The sequence below is a fragment of the Ochotona princeps genome, chromosome 5 (genome assembly GCF_030435755.1).
Source record: "Ochotona princeps isolate mOchPri1 chromosome 5, mOchPri1.hap1, whole genome shotgun sequence".
Classification (NCBI taxonomy): domain Eukaryota; kingdom Metazoa; phylum Chordata; class Mammalia; order Lagomorpha; family Ochotonidae; genus Ochotona; species Ochotona princeps.
The window spans coordinates 76,031,615-76,049,020 of NC_080836.1; the positions used below are offsets into that span (position 1 = coordinate 76,031,615).

At 42.9% G+C, this 17,406-nt stretch overlaps 1 protein-coding gene across 1 annotated transcript; it reads right to left on the reverse strand.

The window, feature by feature from the left end:
- PPIL3 (peptidylprolyl isomerase like 3) lies at nucleotides 1-15,963 on the reverse strand. Its single transcript, XM_058664809.1, has 7 exons — nucleotides 15,752-15,963; nucleotides 15,436-15,509; nucleotides 12,467-12,541; nucleotides 10,922-11,015; nucleotides 9,809-9,876; nucleotides 5,528-5,646; nucleotides 1-657 (listed from the first exon to the last, which is right to left on the reverse strand). Exons 4-7 carry the CDS (start codon nucleotides 10,944-10,946, stop codon nucleotides 531-533), a joined length of 339 nt encoding a protein of 112 aa, XP_058520792.1. The 5' UTR covers nucleotides 10,947-11,015; nucleotides 12,467-12,541; nucleotides 15,436-15,509; nucleotides 15,752-15,963; the 3' UTR covers nucleotides 1-530.
- Between the last annotated feature and the right edge of the window lie 1,443 nt (nucleotides 15,964-17,406).

Consider the following 17,406-nt stretch of genomic DNA (forward strand, 5'->3'; position numbering starts at 1 on the left):
TCATATTTACAGAGAAGGAGAGATAGAAAAATCTTCCATCTGCTGCTTTGCTCCCCAAGTGGCCCCAACAGCCAGAGGAGAGCTGATCTGAAGCCAGGAGCCAGGAGCTTCTTCTGGGTCTCCCACGTAGGTACAAAGTCCCAAGGAATTTGGGTCATCCTCAATTGCTTTCCCAAGCCACAAGCAGGGAGCTGGATGGGAAGTGGAACAGCCAGGACTAGAATTGGTTCCCATATGTTATCCCAGTGCAAGCAAGGAGAAGATATAGCCACTAGGCTATAACACCAGGCCCAAACAAGATTTTTACATTTAAAATTAAACAAATATATTGACTAGCAGTTGTAGAAAATAATATGCCATAGGAATAGGCACTAAAGATTCTGTGCTTTCCCTGGCACCACCAGTTCATAGAAAATTTTGTAAACAAGTAGGAGTCTCTGATGCAGTCTCTGATGTAATTAAAACAGGATAAACCACAATGGGTGTGTTCCAATAAACACTTTGTCATGTATTTGTCCAGCTTAATATAGCTACTGAGCAAATGGGTTGGCATGAATAGTTATGTCTTTAATGTGGACATCATTAAGAGGTCGATATGTCTTCTCATTTACTGGTAACTTCTCCAGTTCATCTAGAGTCTCCAGACCATCTATTACCCTAAAAGAGAAACAACGTAATAAATTAATTTCCAAAGATTAAAATATAATATCCAAATATTTCAGGCAATTAGTTTCCTTAAGAGAAATGGACCATGTTACAGTCCTCCAGTTGAGTATGTAACAGAATATTAATTTTAGTTTCTGCCATGAAATTCAGCAATAAAAATTCGTTTTTTATGCTGTTAGTCAACAAAAGAAAAAGGTAGGAATATTCCTGCAAAAATACCTAAAATTACATTCTGCTCCATTCATTCAGTCAGACAGGTAGCTACAATACAACCAGCAAAAAGGAAACAGACTTTTTCTATTTGTTCAGAACAACTCAGACACCAAATGTGTTGGTTCTCTCAATTCTCTACTTGGGCAAGTGCCATAAATGTTAGTTTTGACACTGTTTGCTTGGAATAGATGCAGGCCTTACAGGTTAGTTCCACAAGTCACCCTCCTACTATAGTCACAGGGAGCAACCTAACTTTTGACTAAACTGGTTACAAATCAGGGATTCCAGTGACCCCTTTCTCAGGTGCAGTCTTTTGCTACAGATTCCCAAATTTCAGGAGGATATTCTGTTTATATCACGGTACATTATAACTCAGGAACACCCACAGAGATTGCTCAGGCAAAGCATAGAGTAGGGCTCCCCTCCCAGATATCCTTGTGTTCACCCATCTGGAGTCTGCTCAGCCCAGCTTAGAATCCTTAAGGAGACAATGATTTTCAGTCACGAGTTCTTAGTGACGGTACTCAGTCTCCAGCCCCTCTCCCCTTCCTGGAGATCAGAGGTCATGTGAATGGAAGAGATAGAAAGAGGAACCCCAACCCTCGCATCACACAGTGTACTCCTCCCGCAGCCCTTCTAAATCCAGCAGCTCCCCACGGGCCCACAAGAGTCATTTCCTTAGTGTCAACTCAGGTATGATTGAGAGGAATTTGTTCTGACCAATAAAATACTTGTCTAATCTTTATCACTAAAAAGTTCCACAGGTTTTAGAAGCTCAGTTTCAGGAGAAAGGAGCAAGGCCAAATCTACATTTCTTATCATATTCCAACACCACAATAGCCATAGGGAATTTTTTGCTATAGGAAGTACAGAGAAAGCATAGAATGTAACTATTATCGTCAGTACTGCCCTACATGAAGTCCCTGAGTAGATGATGACTTTGCATTTCACTGCTAAATACTTGCATGTTGTTTGTAGTCTTGCTCTAGACAACAGTAAATACTGAACAGTTAGCTCAGCCGGCAGCAAGTTCACTACGTGCTTCTACCGAGAGAGAAAATTGAGGGCTACATTTGAAGTACATGTTTTAGAAATCTGATTCTTTAAAAAAAGTGGCTTTTTAGATTATATCTTGTGAGACAATTCAGATAAATTCTCATTCCAATTTTAGTACATGTGCTGCCGAAGTGAGCAACAGATCAGTTCTCAAGATTTACAGTACGTTCTTAAGAAACAAAGATAACAGAATTACATTTATTTTTCATTTCCACTAAAAGGGTCCATTAAAAAATAAAGAATCTCTAGAATGGGTATCAGCAACAATAACGAAAAACACAAACCTTTTGATTTTATTCCTATATGTAGGGCCACTAAAATCGTTTGTCTTACAGGTGTTTCTACTATCAAGTCCCCAAGACAGAGGATATAAACACACAGCTTTCGTGGAAAGCAGTCAGGCCGAATTGAGACAAATTTAGTCCAGTCAAGGATCTAGGGTGTGGGCCCCTTAAAGAATGAGAGGAAATTACAGACCATCTTCCGAGAAATGGGTGTGCAGTCCACACAACTGCAAGGAATTAATGAAGCTGAAGGTAAGAGCCCTGGTTCTTCTTCTTTTCTTTTCTTTTTTGAGATTTATTTTTATTGGAAAGGCAGATTTACAGAGAAGGAGAGACAGATCTTCTGTCCACTGCTTTACTCCCCAGGTGGCCGCAATAGCCAGAGTTGAGCTGATCCAAAACTAAGAGCCATGAGCTCCCACCGGGTCTCCCATGTGGGTGCAGGGACCCAAGGCTCTGGGCCATCCTCGACTGCTTTCCCAGGCCACAAGCAGGGAGCTGAATGGGAAGTGGGGCTGCCCAGACATGAACCTGCTCCCATATGGGATCCTGGTGCATGCAAGGCGGGCGAGGACTTTAGCCACTAGGCTAGTGCGCCGGGCCCAATAACCTTTATCCCGGAGAAAGCATTTGGCACTGTTTAAGCTGTCAGTTGGGATACCGATTACTATTCCCATGTAAAAGTGCCTGTGTTTGAGTCCCAGCTCTGCTGCTATTTGCAGCTTCCTGCTAAGGCCTACCCTGAGAAGCAGTTTGTATTGGCCAAAGTCTTTGGGTTCCCGTGGCACAAGAAGGAGATCTAGATGGATTTCCTGGCTGCCAGCCTGTCTGACCCAGTTATGACCATGTGGGAATTTGGGGAACAAGCCAGAAATTATGATCTCACTCTGTCTGCATTTCAAGTTAATTTTACAAAGAAATCCAAGAAGAAAAATCCTGGCAATTATTGACAAGTAATTCTAAATAATGAGTTAAAGATAAAATTAAAGGCAAGGATCCTGAATAATTTATCTCCCCCCCCCCGAAAGATTACTAGCTACTCTAATATTTCATTAATTTAATTGATTACTTGTAAGGCCTAGCTAGGGTGGGTGAGGGACGGTCTAGGAGGAAGCTGAGAAGGGTGGCTGATAAGGCCACACCAGGAGAGGCAACTTCCTCCTCGGCCAGCAGTCCAGCAGTGACATATGAATCCACCAAAGTTGAAGAGAGCCTGTGACATTCTAGAGCGCACATTCCTTTGTCCTCCAAACCCCACCTATGTATAAAAACAACCCCTCACATCTCCTGGAAAAGACCTCCTTGGCCCACTCTCTGTACTGGACCAGTGAACTCTACCCAGAAGTGCTACCAATAAAACTAGTTTTAAGCTTATTTCTATTCTGTGTGGATCTGGTTCTGAACATGAACTCCAACCTTACAATTACTAATACATATAGTAAAAATCTTTCTTCGACATTTATTTCCTTATTCTATAGAAATGGTTGTACTAGATATTCTCTTCATTTAATAGTACACGTATAGACTACAAATATAATTACTATATAACATCAGCCAATTATGTGAAATTAACATATTTGTCTTTATTGTGTTTGTCATCAACCTAAGTAGAAAGGCCATTAAAACACATTTTTTTAAGAAAAAATTTGAATGCATTTTGTTTGGTATTGTGTTTGTTCAGTAAACATTTAATTAGTGCTAAATGTGAACTAGACCCTCTTGCTAGCCTAGCAAATAATTATACCTTAGAAAGGGTTAAATTCCCAGTAAAACTGCCATATTGCTGATATCTTGATGAATTTTCAATGTTAAACAAATTGTATAGTCACTTTAAAAAAAATATGTAAATTGGACATGCGTATTGAATCAAAAAGTAATGTCACAGGGGCCTGGCACAATGGCTAAACTGGCTAATCCTTACAAGCACTGGAATCCCATATGGATGCTGGTTCGTATCCTGGCTGCTCCACTTGCCTTCCAGCTCCCTGCCTGTGGCCTGGGAAAGCAGCAGAAGGCAGCGCACAAAGCCTTGGGACCCTGCACTCACATGGGAGACCTGGAAGAAGCTCCTGGCTCCTGGCTTCAGCAACAGCCATTACGACCATTTGGGGAGTATATCAGTACAAGATCTTTCTCTCTGTCTTTCCATCTCTGTAAATTTGACTTTCCAATAAAAATAAATAAATCTTCAAAAAAAAGTGATGCTATAGAGACCTCTATTTTCCAAAATGTATTATATTTTCTTGCGTTTAAAAAGGTAGCAGTCGGGCTCGGCAGCGTGGCCTAGTGGCTACGGTCCTCGCCTTGATCCCATATGGCCGCTGGTTCTAATCCCGGCAGCTCCACTTCCTCTCTATCTCTCTTCCTCTCAGTATATCTGACTTTAAAAAAAAAAAAAAAAAAGGTAGCAGTCTATGTGACTGAAAAACCACTTCCTATGTTCTTCTGTAGGGAAGGCATAGCCATATTACAAACTTCTGGGTCATCTAGGAAAGTTCTTTAAAGAGGAGCTGACTCAGCTGGCATCCAGCTTCTGCCCTTCCTCTTCCTGGGCGGCTGGATCACAGATGCTCTGGCTGGGGCGGTACTGTCGACATTATGACTATGAAGCATGCTCCAGGATGATAGCTAATGGTGGTTGAGTGGTCTGTGCTCAGAACACTGGTGACAATGCAACCACGATGGCTGTCCGTTTTGTTTGAAAAGATGTTAGCTGCTGTGAACTGCCCTTCTTAAAGAAAACACATTACTGTTAATTTATATTACAATCCTGAAAAAAAAATTTTGCCCCCTCTTTCACTAAATTTTAAAGATGGGGTTCAAAGAGGCTGTAACTTTCCCAATAAGGGGTAGACTTAACTGCAGATACATTTGCTCTCATATCACTCGTCCCAGTATTTGTACTACTATCGTAACCATGCTTATGTACCCTTTTGCACTGAAATTCTAACAAAAACCATAACCAGGGCAGGTTTCCTGTCAGACGATTAAGATGCTTGTGGAACACTCACATCCCAAAATTGAATGCTTGGGTTTGAGTCCCAGCTCTATTTCTGACTATAGCTTCCTGCTGATGAGCACATAGAGGGACAGCAGGTAACACCTCAGGTAATTTAGTCCCTGCCACTCAGGCAGGAAATCTGGATGCAGTTCCTGGCTCCTGGCTTCAGCCTGGTCCAGCTCCAGCTAGCATGAATAACTGGGAGTAAACCAGTACATCTTTTTCTGTTCTGTCCCTATCCTTTAAATAAATAAAGTAAAATTAATTAATTTAATATAAAGTTTTGAAAAATCACTAGAGTACTCACTTCCCAAATACTGTGTACTTCATGTCCAAATGTGGCTGCTTGCCGTAGGTGATGAAGAACTGAGACCCGTTAGTGTTGGGACCATTATTGGCCATCGATACAACTCCCCTAACATTGTGCTGAAAAAGACAATCCCAAGTGTTGTTGATAGAAACATTCCACACATTGAGACAAGACATGTACTCTTTCCCTTTCCAATATTTAAGGGAATAAGGACACATTTAACCTTATTGGGGCTACTCCAAATGTTCAGTTTCTATATAATCTGTATCCCTGAAAAATTAGAGAACAACTTATAAATCAAAGCACATTTTCCATTTAACTATTACTTTGGAGAATAACAGCCATAAACACTTTCAGTAACACCAATGTGTAGTACTCCTTACATTTATATTAAGGAATAGTGAACTGGCATGAAATGATTAGGCAGCCAGTAAAGCCAAAATCCCTGTTATCTCTTCACATGTACTGAACTCATTAGCTTCTTTATCTGAAAAACTAGGGAGACTGGACTAGTTCAGGGTCTACAGATAATTCACATGCGCACAAGAGTAGAGCAGTTGATCACTGGAAACAATGTCAACATCAGGGAGAGATGGAGTCTGGCAAAATGAGTAGCCTAAATCTTGCCTTACAGCATTCATTTTATAAATCGATGGCAACAGAGAATGCTTCTCAGGGTCTTCCCTTCATGGACAACCAATGTGCAACCCCTGGCATGGATGAGCTCATGGAGCTTGATGATTATGACACTACTGATGTACACACATTGATAGGACTGAAGCTATGACTAAGAATCATACTGTAAAGAGGTGCACAAATATAAAATTCAGTAGCTCCGTTGATGACTCCCACTGCAGCTACTCATCTGATAACACTAATTAAACAAGTCATAGAGCTATAGCTATACACTACCTGGGGCTGGCACTTCGGTGTAGCAGATAAGGCTTCCACCCGCAGTGCTAGCATCCCATATGGGTGCTGGTTTGGGTTCTGGCTGCTCCACTTCCACTTCAGCTCCCTGCTAGTACTCCTCGGAGGGTGGTGGAGAATGCCCAAGTGCTTGGGCCCCTGTAACCAAGTGCCAAGTCTTGAAGAAGTTCCTGACTCCTGGCTTCGGATTGGCCCAGACCCAGCAGTTGTGGCCACTCTGGGGATTGAACCGGGGGATAGAAGACCTCCTGTGTCTTCTGCCCCTCTAACTGCGGCTTTGCCTTTCAAATAAATAAACCCTTCTTCAAAATTAATACTTTATCTTCTCCTTGAAAGGTGACTACCAAATGTAATATTAGATATATGATTTTTCAGATTTATTTATTTAGTTAGTTGAAAGGCAGAAGGACAGAAAAAAGGGGAGGGACAGAGAGCACTGGCATAGGATCCCAAGCAGCAGTTTAGCTTTAAGCCAGATGTTTACCCCTAGATATATTTCTAACATATGCACCATTTCTAAGTTAGTAAAACAAATATCCATTTACCACTGCTGTGTAATCACAGGGTAATATTTTGCCCTGTGGTGCCAGCATCCCTTTTGGACACCAGTCTGTATGTATCCTGGCTGTTCCACTTCTGACCCACTTCCCTGCGTATTCCCTAGAAAAGCTGTAGAGGATGGCTCAAGTCCTTGGGTCCCTACACCTACACGGGAGTCCCAGAAGAAGCTCCTGGCTCCTGGTTTCAGATCAGCTCAGCTCCAGCAGTTGTGGCTGCTCTGGGGAGTTAATCAGCAAACTCATCTTCCTCTCTGTATATCTCACTTTCCAATAAAAATAAATATTAAAATCTCTAAGTTACCATGTATGCCTGTGTGCTTCCTTTTATTCCTGCCCGTGCAAGAGGTAACCACAGGTTTACTTGTGAAGACATGTACGTTTCCTTTTGCCACTTTCTGAACTCTGTAACCTGGTATCATGCAACTTTACTTTTCTGGACCTGCTTTTCACATTTAACACTGTTACATTTCAAAGATTTACACAGGAGCAGGCCTTTGGCACAGTGGTTGAGGTGTCCCTTGGGATACCTGAGACCTTGCTTCAGAATCTGGCTTCCTGTCAATGCGCACCCTGTGAAGCAGCAGGGGCTGGCTCAAGAACTTGGGTCCACGTGGTAGACTCAAATTGAATTCCTGGCTCCTGGCCTTGATCTGGCCTAACCCCAGCTGTTGTGGGCATTGGGGGGGTGACTGGGCAGTGGGTGGGTGTGTCAATTAGCAGATGGAAAATCTGCTCTCTTGCCTTTCAAATACAGTAAACACATTTTTACAGATAAGATTTATACAGGTTTAAGCAGTTACAGTGCATTAATCTTTTTTCAAAGGTTTATTTATTTGGATGGCAAAGTTACACAGAGACAGATACAGAGAGGAGAGGTCTTCCCTATGTTGGTTCATCCATCAAACGGTCACGACAGCCAGGAGTGGGCCAGGCCAAAGCCAGGACCCAGGAGCGTGTGCTGGGTCTCCCACGTGCGTAATGGCCTAAGCACTCTTCCACTGCTTTCCCAGGCACGTAACAGGGAGCTGAATTAGAAGTGGAACAGGTGGGACTGAAATGGGTACGTATATGGAATGATAGCACTGAAGGCTGTGGCTTTACCTGTCATGCCACAGCACTGGCTCCTGACTGATTTTTTTAATTTTTATTTTTATTTATTTTTATTGGAAAGGCAGATTTATAGAGAGAAGGAAAGCCAGAGTGAGAAAGATCTTCCATCTGCTGGTTCACTTCCTAAATGGTTGCAATGGCTGGAGATGAACCAATCCCAAGCCAAGAGTTAGGAGATTCTTCTAGGTCTCCTGGTTAGGTGCAGAGTTCCAAGGCTTTGGACCATTTCCACTGCTTTCCTAAGGCACAAGCAGGGAGTGGATGGGGAGCAGAACAGCCAGGATACAAACTGCCACCCATATGGGATGCTGGTGCTTGCTGGTGGAAGATTAATCAATTGACCCATTTTGTTGGCCTCCCATACTTGACCCTTACTCCACCCTCCCCCCGATTGATTTTTCAAAAACTGCTGATTCAGTATAGAAAAGACTGAGGAGGACCTAGTGAGGTAGTCCAGTGTCCAAAGTCCTCGCCTTGCATGCGCCAGGATCCAATATGGGTGCTGGTTCATATCCCAGATGCTCCACTTCCCTTCCAGCTCCCTACTTGTGGTTAAGGAAAGCAGTCAAGGATGGCCCAAAGCTTTGGGACCCTACACTCACACAGGAGACCTGGAAGAGCCTCCTGGTTTTGGATCAGCTCAGCTCCAGCCATTGGGACTATTTGGGGAGTGAACCAGTAGACGGAAGATCTTTTTTTTTTTTTTAAAGATTTATTTATTTTTATTACAAAATCAGAGATATACAGAGAGGAGGAGAGACAGGAAGATCTTCCCTCTGATGATTTACTCCCCAAGTGAGCCGCAACGGCCAGTGCTGCACCGATCCGAAACCCAGGTGCCAGGAACTTCCTTCAGGTCTCCCACGCGGGTGCAGGGTCCCAAAGCTCTGGGCTGTCCTTGACTGCTTTCCCAGGCCACAAGCAGGGAGCTGGATGGGAAGTGGGGCTGCTAGGATTAGAACCGGCACCCATATGGGATCCTGGCACGTTCAACGTGAGGACTTTAGCCGCTAGGCCACCGCGCTGGGCCCGTAAGATGTTTCTCTCTCTTCTCTGTAAAATCTGCCTTTGCAATAAAAATAAAGAAATAAGAAAGAAAGAAGGAAAGAAAGAAAGAAAGAAAGAAAGAAAGAAAGAAAGAAAGAAAGAAAGAAGGAAAGAAAGAAAGAAAGAAAGAAAGAAAGAAAGAAAGAAAAAGAAAGAGATAGATAGATAGAAAGAGAAAAAGGTAAGACAAGACTGAGGGGCAGGCATCTGACTTAGAAATACAGATAATGATGAGGAAGTCAGAGTGACTGGGTTTGTTATCCATCTCAAGTTGCTGCTGCCAGATTCCTGCTAGTGTAGACTCTAGGAAGAAGCAAATAATGGCTCAAGTAGTCGGCTCACCGCCATGCACATGCGAGACATGGATTGAGCTCCTGCTCCCAGTTTTGGTTTGGCCCAAACCTGGTTGTTGCAGGCAGTTGAAGAATTAAAAAATGGGTGGGAGCATTATGTCCATTTAATTTGAGATTCCAGTATAAATGATAGGCAAAAACTGTCATTTATCTTTTCTGATGCCATTTATCAAGTGTGGAAAAGCTATAAAACAGTTTATTAATTTAGTAATGTTAACAACGTTAATCAGTGTAACCATATGTAATAAAGTAGAGTTTTCAAGCCCTGGGATATATACCTTAAGATATTCACTGTATTCATCTTCAAACTTCTTGCCCCAAATACTGTTTCCTCCTCTTCCAGTACCTAAAAAGTAATCAAAAAGAAGTATGTAGTTAAAGTTGAAAAAGGATCCAGTTTCTCAAATTAAGGGCTATTTTATTGTTCTTTATGGAGAAGTAAAATTTGATATACCCTCTCACGCTTCCCCACATTTAACTTTACAGAACAGAAGAAAAAAATCCTACCCAAAAAAAAACAAAAAGTAAAATAACCCTCCTTCTTAATACCGCTCACATTTTCGGGCAGGGGTTAGTAACTTTTGCTTACAAAATTCTTGGTATGAGGTAGATATTTGGTGCAGTAGCTAAGACAATGCTGGGACACACTGTTCCTATACTTCAGTCCCTGGATTCAAGTCCCAGTTCTACTTTGTCTCTTGTGTCCTACTAATGTGTGCCCTGGAAGGAAGCAGGTGGTGACTCAAACACTTGGGTCCCTGTCACACATGGAGATCCAAGATGAGTTCCCAGCTCTGGCCCTTGTCCTGTTCCATCCCTGGCTAATATAGATATTTGGGGAATGAACCAGTAGATAGAAAATCAATCCATCTCTGACTCTGTCTCTCTGATTTTCTCCATTTCTCTGTATTTCATTTAACAAATAAAAAATCTTCTTAAGGATTTACTCATTTTCATTTGGAAGGCAAATCTACAGAGAGGAAGAGAAAAAGGTCTTCCATGTGCTGGGTTATTTTTCAAATGGCCACAATGGCCAGAGCTGATCCAATCTGAAGTCAGGAGCCAGGAGCTTCTTCTGGATCTCCCAAGTGGGGCACAGGCCCAGGGGGACTTGAGTCCCTTCCACTGCTTTCCCAGACCATAAGCAGGGAGCAGGATCAGAAGTGGAGTAGCCAGGACAGGAACCAGAGCTAGCACTTGCAGACGAAGGACTACCTTGTTGAGCCACTGTGCTGGCAGTCCCCACCCCCTACATTTTTTTTTTAAGTTCTTGCTGTTGTAAAGTAGCCCAATCATAAAAAACTTCATGTGCTTTTATTCTTCTACTCTTTTCCCCTCCTATGTATGCAATACATTCACTTTCGTGGATTTCAATTTGTAGAAAAACTTACCTGTTGGATCTCCTGTTTGAACCATGAAACCTTTGATATTTCTGTGAAATATACAGCCGTTGTAGTAATTACTGGCACAAAGAGCCAAGAAATTCTGAAGAGAGTAAAAACGGTGACTGAGAAATGGTGCAGCAGAAACACATTTAAGATAAAAGAGAAAGAAATACCAGTCACGTATTGACAACACCACAGTCTATCTTTTAGATACTGTTTTAAGTCATATGAGTCCTCTGTGCCTAGAACACTTCAGTTGCTTTCTTGTGCCCTTGGAATAAAACACAAAATCTTCATCAACAGGGTCTTGTAAGCCCTGGTTATCTCTACCCCTTCTATCATGGCAACACCTACCTGCTACCCACTCCATAAATCCCATCAACATTCCAACCACCATCCACAAAAGACAGACTCTTCTATCCTAGGGACCACTGCAGCTGCCGATTCTATATCCAGAAAGTTCTCTTTCTAGCTCTTTCCATGGAATTGTCTTGATACCTTCAGAACTCAGCTTAAGTGCTACTTTCTTGATGAAGCCCAATCTTACCTTCTTTTTAATACAGGATGAACACACCTAATCCAATCATCCAAAATCTGAAATGCTCACAAAAGGTGATGCAAACATGTCAGAATTTGAAAACCCCTGAAATCTCAAACACTCCACGGAAGGGATACTTAACCTGTAGTTCCTTTCCCACTCTTCTGTATCTCACCACTTTATTTTCTTCAAGGCAACATCACCCTTTAGAACTGATCTTGCCCCCTGCCCATTTTCCCAAGCAGAAGGACAGCTTGATGAAGGCAACAGTGCCTAATTCACCACAACACTCAGGCATACCAGGGCCTTCAGAACACTCAGGGAAAACGTGTTATGCAAACATGAAAAAACCAGGCAAAGACTTTTAAAAACATGTTTGCACCAAAACATACTTATCTTTTAATTCTGTTTATCTTTCAAAGTGTGCTCATACTCCTAGACCTGGCACAACAGTCCTTCATAAACAATCTTGAAAGAATGAATATCTACGGCAGTCTCTTCTTTCTACCTTGTCATTTATACAGGTGAAATGACGACTAGAACAGTCCTCCTGTAGCCTAAGGATGATGTTTCCTGAGGAAAAAGATGCTTAACAACCTTGAATCCAGTACAATTATCCCCTTCCCCTCTGGCTTATTTATGAAATGAGGAAGGGAAAGTGGAAATTAGACCAGAGTTCCGATGACTAGCATGTCCTGACAGGATTTTACAGAAAGTCTTCAGGTGAGATGGTTCAACTTAAAAATGGTTATCCTGCTAACTGATTTAAATTTTGTTTTAATTTTTACTTTTATTCACGTAAAGATGACAGATTTCATGCATTCCATAAATAAATTCCCAAAAGACATCATAATTCCCTTCCTCTTTCCAAATCCATCTTTTCCCTTATTTTTGTTAGTTTTTGCAAAGACGTAATTTTAATCTAATCTATATTCATAGGTGTAATGCATCACTAATCATAATATTCAATAAGTAAAGTGACTGATGCCTAATATGTAAATAGTGTTACTCACCTCACATGTTTTGGGAGTCCTCTCACAGAAGATCTCTATTTTAATGTCTCCTACATCTGTGTGCAACGTCACAGACTAGAAAGGAGAATGCAAGACAAATTAAGATTTACTCAAATGACTATGTTCTATATTATTGCCTAAGCTAGACAGTAAAGATGATAACAAAAACAGGAATACTGCTTCAGATATGACCCACCCACACAACAGTGCTAAGAGATAAGCTATACTTCTTCCTCCAATTTTCTTTCTTTTTTAAAAAAAAATTATTTAGGGGCAGGTGTGGTGGTATAGCAAGCTAATCCTCTGCCTGCAGCACTAGTATCCTGTATGGGCATTGCTTCAGGTCCTGGCTGCTCCACTTCCAACCCAGCTCTCTGCTTATGGGTGTCATTGTTGGGTGAAGGGACTACCTGAAAACGCCCTCTTACTCTCTCTTGTCTTAAACCTTTCTAATCCTGGAACTTGGGCTAAACAGACAGACATTCCTCACCAGCTTGTCTCTGGTGGTTTTTATGGTGACTTCAGGGCCAGCTGGCAGACTCTAAAGCCCAAGAGGGAAACTTAGAAGAAACCCCTGGATCCCAGCTAAGGTTAGTCCAGCTCTACTGCTACAGCTATCTGGGGAGTGAACCAGCAGACTGAAAAAAAACTCTCTGTAACTTTGACTTACAAACAAAATAAATGACCCTGGCCATTGTGGCCATTTGGGGAGTGACCCAGTGGATGGAAGACCTCCCTCTCTCTCTCTCTCTTTTTCTTTTCTCTGTAACTGTGCCTTTCACAGAATTTTTAAAAACCAATTCCTTTTTTTTTTTTTTTGAGAAAAGACAATGGACACGAAAAGTGTGTTTCTATATCCAAAATGTGCCAAGGCAACCACAGCACCCTGTATCCTCGCCCTTTATTTTGAACCAGTCATCATGGTAACTTTTATACATCGTTGACCTCTATTCCAGAGAGGGAATACATTATTTGGAGGCTTCCTTGTTCATTTCTTTCCTTCAACAGTATCTAGCAGTCAGAGTGTGCGACCAAGTTCAAGACGGGAAATGTGTGCATAGGTGGACTAGGGCCTGATTCTCACTGCTGTTCTTTGACTTCAAGTCTAGTTGCCCACGCCAGAGCTCAACGATCACATATGGTTAATCTCGTCTCCTCTTGCAATTCTTTCAGTCTCTTATAATCAGTCTTTTTCCAAAAAAGGTAAGTTTTGTGCATTGTAATTGAACATTTAAAAAAAACTAAGTTAGTTCTGGAGGCATTTGGTTGCAGTAGTTGACACCTGCATTCTAGACTGAAGGGCTTGGGCTGGAGTCTTGGCTATGCTCCTGGTTCTGATTTCCTGCTAAAGCAGACTTGGGAGCAGCAGGTAGTAGGTTAAGTGGTGGGGTTCCTGCTACCAGGTAAGAGACCTGCACTGAGTTCTCAGCTTCCAGCTTGGACGAGGTCCAGGTGTGGCTGTTGGGATCATTTGGTGAGGAGTGAACTCACAAATGGGTGCTTGCTCCTGCATCTCTCCCTGTCTTCTAAATAAAATAAAATAATAAATAAATACAATATATACTCCTAAACACTGATTTATTTTTTAAAATTTTAGATTTATTTGAAAGGCCGAGTTACACAGAAATGGAGAGACAGAGGTCTTCCATCAGATGGTTCACTCCCCAAGTGGCCACACTAGCCTGGATCAGGCCTAACCCAGGAGCCTAGAATTCCACTTGGGTCCCCCACATGAGTGCAGAAGTCCAAAGATCTCAGCCATCTTCTATTGTCTCCCCAGGGGAATTAGCAGGCTGTTGGATTGAAATTGGAGTTGCCAGGATTCAAACTAGCACCTATATTGAATGCTGCTGATGAAGCCGGTGACTTAACCTGCTTTGCCCTAGCACTGTCACCTAAAAAACTGGCTTAAAGTAATTCTGCTTCACTAGTGTTTTAAATGTCTTTTGTTAATTTTTAGGTATTTGAAAGACAGAGAGATAGACACCTTCTATCTTTTAGTACACACTCCAAAGGTCCAGCTGGAAATGGACTAGGCTGAAGCCAGGGACTCAGATCTGAATCCAAGGCTCCCATATGGATGGCAATGAACCAGGGCAAAAGTGGAGCTGGGACTGGATCCCAGGCCCTCGGACATGGAATGTCCCCTGCAATATTGTGCCCTGCAACCTGTGCCATGTTGGTTTTTTACTTTTTAATATATATTTTCAAAGATTTATTTATTTATTTGACAGTTTCTCTGAGAGGGAGAGACAACAAGATCTTCCATCCCCTAACTCAGCCCTCCAGATGGCCACAACAGCCAGGGCTAGGCCAGACACAGTCAGGAGCTAGGAGTGTCTTCCAGGTCTCACACATGGTTGGCACGGGCCCAAACACTTGGGCCATCCTCCTCTGTTCTTCCCATTAGCAGAGAGCTGGAAAGTGGAGTAGCCTGGACACAAACTGATGACCATTGCAGATGGCAGCTTTACCTGCTACATGACAATGCTAGTCCCCAATTTTCACTCTTAAAATATTTACTTTCATCTACTTGAAAGGCAAAAAGTGAACAGACAGGAATGGGGAAAGGCAACAGAGATTTCCATATCCTGGTTCACTCCCTAGTCGCCACTCTAAGATGGTAGGGCTGGGCCAGACCAAAGTGTAGAGCTCCATCTGAGTGTGCCATGCAGTTAGCAAGGGCCCGAGCACTTGAACCAACATCCGCTACCTCCCAGAATGCATTAGCAGGAAAGGAGGACCTAAAGTGGAGCCATTAGGACAAGAACTGGTATTCCAATGACAGATGTAGGTGTCCTGAGCAGCTGCTTCACCCACTGTGTACACCACCTACCGACTCAAATTCTTTTTTCAAAATTTATCATTCCACATTGTATGCTTCTATAGCCTATCATTTCTTCATCTTGACACGGACATTTCTAAAAACTACTTATCATGAACGATATTTATGAAAATCCTTTTAGTACTTACCATTTTTTTTATAATTCCGCCAAGTCCTATTTAAGCTCTCAGCGTCTTTAAAAGAAGCTTGAAAATAAATCTGTTTCCAAAGAAAAGAAAGAATTAAGTACATTGTCCTTTTTCTTAATTCGCAGAGGCTCCTCTTTACCGTCCATGTAAAAGAAAAAGCCTAGGCTAGGATGCCCAGGGAGCTGACTTCCCTAGAGCTGATTTCCTTATTAGTTCCGGGTATCTCCTCACATGTCAAGTCTTCCTACTCTGACAACCCTGCTTAATACCACCCGACCCCTAAGACCTTTTCCCAGATCCCTTACCACTCACCAGATCGTCTCCTCCTTTATTCCGGCGCTGTAACTACTCCGTAGTCGTACGGTACGTTCCCTCCGAGTGTCCCGAGAACTCAAGCAGTGCCGATGCGGAGTTCAGCATGCACTTGGAAAAGTCAATGAAAGAAAAGTATGAGGCGCGCCAGCCCTAGCCACTTGAATGAGCAGACAGCATCCCGTTGGGGAGTCACCGGAAGTCGAGCGGGGGACCCATTAGGGAAACGCGCCTCACCTTGTTACCTCCCCTCTCCTCCCTTCTCCTTTCTATAGCAAAGTAACTATGACAGTAACTAATACTGCAGAAACAACGTGATGTATCTCCCAGCTGAAATTGGACGGCGAGATGCAGTTCTATCACTGGAGCAAGAAGCCTAAGCCGGAACTACCTGGCCAACCTCCGTCAATGTTTTCGACACGGCTGTAAAACAGGAGGACCACTTCCGCCAGGTTCCTTTCCTCTCTGCTTAGTTCCGGAAGACTCGGGTTGCAGCCTGGCGAAGCGGTGGTGGCGGCTACGGAGACGTCCCCGCACTTGTGAGTCATGGACAGTTTAAATCCTTGGAGAGGGCTGTGATTCCGCCACAGTTCTCTGTTAGATGTAGGGAGTGTAGTTACAGGTTGCTGCAGAAAAAGGATCGAAGCCCGCTGTGCCGTAGGAGGGCGAAGGGTAGTAGTGGGGTCACTAAAGGATTTCCACGTCCTGATACTTCACTGGTCTTGGAAGAGGATGAGAAAAAGACAGACCTTTACATGTTGTGGGGTTGGCAACAGCAAGCCCGGCGTTCACGTTAGGAGCGCGCCACGAGCTGGGCGTTTTTTATTTGCATGATTTACAGGGCAGAACTTAAGCAGTGAAGTACTTTGCCCGCCGGGATTCAGTGTGCTTCAGGAATGTGCATGCTGTGCGGGGCACCTGCGGCTTCAGGCCATGCGCCTCCGGTTGGCTCCTGGTGGTATCTCGCCCAGAACTCTTCGAAGTGGAAAGGACTCAAGCCTTCGCCAGGACCCGCCACGTCTTCTCTTTGAAGCTGGCCAAATTTAGAGGAGATTGGAGAGTGGATTCGTGTCCGAATATGAATCTGTAGGGTGGAAGTGCTGTCAGAACCAATCGCAGACCTTCCAAGACGAGTGGTTTCTGGAAGCGAGTTCTTGCCACGAAGAACGTGTTAACTAAGGGGAAGGGTTGGGCAGAGTAGCCAAGACGCTGCTTAGGCCGATGGCCTTCTATTTTGGAATGCCTGGGTTCAGTTCCTTGTCTGATTCCAGTTTCCTGCAATTGTACACTGTGGAGGGCAGCTGTTGGTGGTTCAAGGACTGGGGTCCCTGACCACCTCCTTGGGAAATCTGGGTTGAGTTCTAGGCTCCTGGCCATCCCCTGGCTTATGGTCATTGGAATAAAGTATGAAAATAAAAAAAAAAAAATGTGCAAGAAATATATTGATTATCCAAGTTTTGTTAATTTTTTGCACTAGGCATTTTTAAAAAACATTTAATTTTTGCCATTGTTGGGTTATGTTTATTCATTAAATTTATAGTTGGTTGTGCTGCTTATATTTTACTGTAGTAAGTAAAAGCTGTTATACTCCTTTCGACAACCTGTGAGGCAGGGGTGGTCTCTGTTTTTAATTTTACTTTTTAAAAAGGTTTTAC

What these genes read in the sequence shown, in the direction of transcription:
- PPIL3 (XM_058664809.1), bottom strand. Translation starts at nt 10,946, where the DNA reads ATGGTTCAAACAGGAGATCCAACAG. An exon ending in TCAAACAGGAGATCCAACAG is followed by an intron (nt 9,877 to 10,921) that starts GTAAGTTTTTCT and finishes ATTACTTTTTAG; the next exon opens with GTACTGGAAGAGGAGGAAAC. An exon ending in AAGTACACAGTATTTGGGAA is followed by an intron (nt 658 to 5,527) that starts GTGAGTACTCTA and finishes TTTCTCTTTTAG; the next exon opens with GGTAATAGATGGTCTGGAGA.